Below are 4,057 nucleotides of genomic sequence, written 5' to 3' on the forward strand. Positions count from 1 at the left end.
TCCCTCGAATATCTCAGGAAACTCATTAAGTATGTAAACCTCATTTAAGGCGTAGAAATCTGTAAAATCACGAGGAACATGTTCAAGCGACATCTCTGGATCAATCTGTTTAATTTATAGTCCAAGTTTCCTGATCCAGGGCCTATTGAACTCAGAAGTACTGGGATTTTTTTGTTCACTGGTAATGTTTTTCATAACGGCGTAGTTTTCGAAACGTTCGAGGTATAAAGAGAATTTCTCCACTGTTGACTCAAATTGTTCAAACGGTACGACATTGTCATTACCAGTGCCTCCGGCCGCAATCAACTGTTCAACCAGAGTTTTTTTATTTGAAATAAGTTTCAGAGAGAACGTTTATTGATTGTCATCCATTGTAAAGTGTATGTGTAATGAAACAAAGACACTTATAGTAAGATGAAAAACGTAGCCATGTGTCGTAGACGGAGGTTTGAAAAGATTGTGAACGTTGATATTCCGTTTGATAGCAATTACTGAACTAAACGATGTTTTAATCCTCGTCGCCAATTATTATATAGGAATGTCCGGATTTTGTAAATAACACACGCGTTACTATACATATTTTTATTACACTTTAAATTAGAACACAACATTATAACATGAGAACCGCACACAGCACCTAGCAATACTTGGAACCTTCCTTTCTCCTACTCATAACAATATTGGCGGGAAAACCAGATAAAGATACAACAGAACACTACTTTTAAACGCGGCCCGTGAACGTATTTGCATATTAATGTTTAGTCCACAACATATCAAAGGTTGCCCATCCCTGATCTAGTGAGTAAAATCATTATTCGTAAATTTATTTTTTAGGGAAAAATGTTTAATAATCGCTTGTACCTGAATTGACTGATGATTATGATAAATAACCATATTCAACATCAATTTTTAGAAATAAAGAAAATTAGAAAACCCTAAAATGTAAATAACAACCAAATTTGTAAATTTAACCTGCAAAAAATTATTCGTACATAACAGTTGGGGTAGTAATTAATTTCTAGTTTTACGTAATTCCTTAATCAAATACAAACAAAGAGTGAGCTGAAAGTTTAATGTTGAAAAAGAATCCTCCAAAATGGGCCCTGAATTAACAGTATCGAGTTCTAGCAACAACTATATGGATAAGTATTGAATTCCCGATATATCGTTAGGATGTTTGGAATTATCTCAATTGACGGTAAAATGCACAATTAAAAACCGGACAGTGGACATTAAGAAAAGAATGTAGAAATAGTAGATATGGTCATATCTCAATATTTTCAAAAAGTGAATAACAACAGTTCAAATTTGAGTACGTCATTTTTTTACTTCATCACTTTTTAGGCGACGAAATACTTTTGGTCATATTTTAAAGCAGCCTACAACCTTAACTGAGCTGTTGAGGAAATAATGAGTAGTAATCACATTGCTAATAATTTTCTTATCTCTAATTTTGTAGAGACTGTTTTGCCATTGAGCCAAATGTTTTCGATACCTAAGTTAAAACTGAAAAAATGTACTTTTTACTGAAATTAACTTTCTAGATACGAACTGGAAAAATCCAAAATCTGATCCAGTACCCCCCAAAAAACATGAAGTATAGTTACGAAAAAGACTTCCAGTCTGGCCAGAACCATCATTACGTATCTCAAAACGATTTCAGCGTAAAGAGGATCTTGAATGAACATTGAGATAAGGAGTGGAGAAGCTGACTGGGCCAGCAACTAATTAATAAACCCTTTCTATTTAAAATCAAGTGACTGGGCTGCAATGCCTAAATTAAAATGAACACCGGCTAATCATTGGAATCACAAAAAAGTGCTCACCGATTTTTAGCCTTTAAGTCAGTATGTATTTACTTGGCAACTATTTAAAATCGTTTAAAACCTATTAATATATAGGATTTTGGAAAAAAGCAAATTGGGAAAGCCGATTTTTTATTTATAATAAATTTTAATAGCTTTTATTTGCTATAAAAGATTTTAATAGTTTAAAATGCACTCTGATTTGAGACGTTTTAAATGCTGATTAAAGGTTTGGGAAAAAATGAAAAAGACGTTTTTTCGAGACTTTATAAATCTCAGGATAGCAAAGTGACAGTTTGCGAATGATCCTCTTACCATACTTATTTATTGTATTGTTTTAAAGCACAAAACAAAAATTAATTAAATTTTACTCGTCATTGGTTTTTACACTAGTTTTCGCCTTTGTATATCCTTGGAAAGTTGATTTAACCTTCATTGACATTATTGTGGAATATACTTGTGTTATAAGATATAATTTAAAATTTGTGACAATTTACTGTAGCTAACTATTTTTAATACACATAGTGAATGCTATATGTGTTTTGCTTAGAATGGGGACTGAACATTTATTAAAGTAAATTGAATTGTTATAAATAAATATGATCTGGTGTATTACTTAATTAAAAATTTTGCATTTTATACGTTGATTACAAATATTACGATAATATTTATATATTGTTTATGAGATTCTAATGATTACTTTCAATTTCTGCAGTGGTGAGGATTTGATAACTAAACAAAACAGTATCATAAAAGATTTGCCCACTAAAGGATTGAAAGAATTTTCTCCTAAAAACTCATGGATAGAAAAGAAACAAATTGAGAAAAAATTAGAAGAAAAGTTTAATTTTATCAACACGGAAAGAATTGAAAAAAGGTATGCTCATTAGATTGTTTAACTCGTCAATTATACATCCTTTCGGCTTATCCTCAGACTGCTATTCTTATAATTTTTTTTATTTTAAATAAATACCACTTGACTAGTACTTGTATGCTACTGAGGTATACCTAACTATGGTTAGGTTTGTTAAGATTAAAATTTATGTTAAGTTGGTCAATATTGATATATATATAAATGTGTGTGTATGTGACTACATATATATTTGAATTTCTTGTCAGTAGGGTTGGTTTTGGATTGGTAAACATGGAAAGGCATCTATTTTGAAGAGCCAACAAAGACTAGATGATAATGTTATATTTACCTTAGTGATAAATTCTGAACTTTCGAGAGCATTTTCTCTTAATCATTTATTTGGATTTTAAAATGTTTGTCTGCTCGTGACAGTACCTACCAAGGTCCCTAAAGGTGTGAGCAATGCTACAACATAATCTTCTCTTTACTTTAGAACATATGGTTGAAAGAATTTAACTCTGAGTATAATATATTTTTGATGGTGTAAGCCAAGTTATAGCTGTAGGTTTGGTTTTCTTAAAGAGGTTTGTCAGACTTTTGTTATAGTTTGTGGTTGGCTCAACACAACATCAAAGGGCAAAGTGTTTACATAAACTAGTTCTATAGGCATCAAAATCTACTTTAACTAAACAGGGAAGAAGTAAGAATTGAAAGTTCATGTCTTCAGTTTACTGCTAAGTAGCACATAAGTGGAGCTTTTAAGTTTCTGTGCCCTATTTTGACTAAGCCATTGGTCTGTGGGTGGTAATTTTATGGAAAATTTTTACACCCAATCATTTGGTTTAGGAGTGGAATAGGATGGATTTGAAGTTATACTCGTGATTAATGATCATATTTTGTAGTGCTCCTAACATACCTATCAAACCCTCTTAGTGGTACTCTCCACTATTTGTTCAGATATTTGGAATAGCTTCTGACTATACTGATATGTTAACTGTTGCTAAGTGATTGTTTAGGGGAAATATTTTTACCAGAGGCATTTTTTCATGTTTTTAAATTTTACATGCCTGGCATTGGAGACAATTTTTTAATGATTTGGTTAACAAATTTACTCATACAAGACCAAAAGAACTGCTCCTTTAAGAGATGGACTGTAGCACATCTTCCTGGTTGATATAGTTTCTGCTGTTTTTTTACAAATTTGTAGGCATAAAATTAGCTGGGTTCTAAGGTCAAATTTTATTTGAGGTCATGTTCCAATATATTAGGTAGATGAAATGTACTTGGAGTAAAGTAAATCTTGGTGTTTTGAATTGAGTAGATATAAATCAAAATCACAGAGTAGAACCTTTGGAAAGGTTTTTATTCATTTAAATGTAGACATAAACATTAGAACACA

At 31.5% G+C, this 4,057-nt stretch overlaps 1 protein-coding gene across 2 annotated transcripts in view; it reads left to right on the forward strand.

The window, feature by feature from the left end:
* The first annotated feature begins 2,219 nt into the window (after positions 1 to 2,219).
* LOC106688642 (uncharacterized) overlaps positions 2,220 to 4,057 on the forward strand; it is a 16,817-nt gene continuing 14,979 nt past the window's right edge. For both annotated transcript variants that reach the window (XM_014433207.3, XM_067053319.1), the window contains exons 1-2: positions 2,220 to 2,379; positions 2,521 to 2,682. In XM_014433207.3, coding sequence (XP_014288693.1) covers positions 2,357 to 2,379; positions 2,521 to 2,682 — 185 coding nt within the window. In that variant the 5' untranslated portion in view covers positions 2,220 to 2,356. The remainder of the gene's footprint in view (positions 2,380 to 2,520; positions 2,683 to 4,057) is intronic.

Source organism: Halyomorpha halys, unplaced genomic scaffold (genome assembly GCF_000696795.3).
Source record: "Halyomorpha halys isolate HHAL.00 unplaced genomic scaffold, Hhal_1.1 Scaffold1169.1, whole genome shotgun sequence".
NCBI lineage: Eukaryota > Metazoa > Arthropoda > Insecta > Hemiptera > Pentatomidae > Halyomorpha > Halyomorpha halys.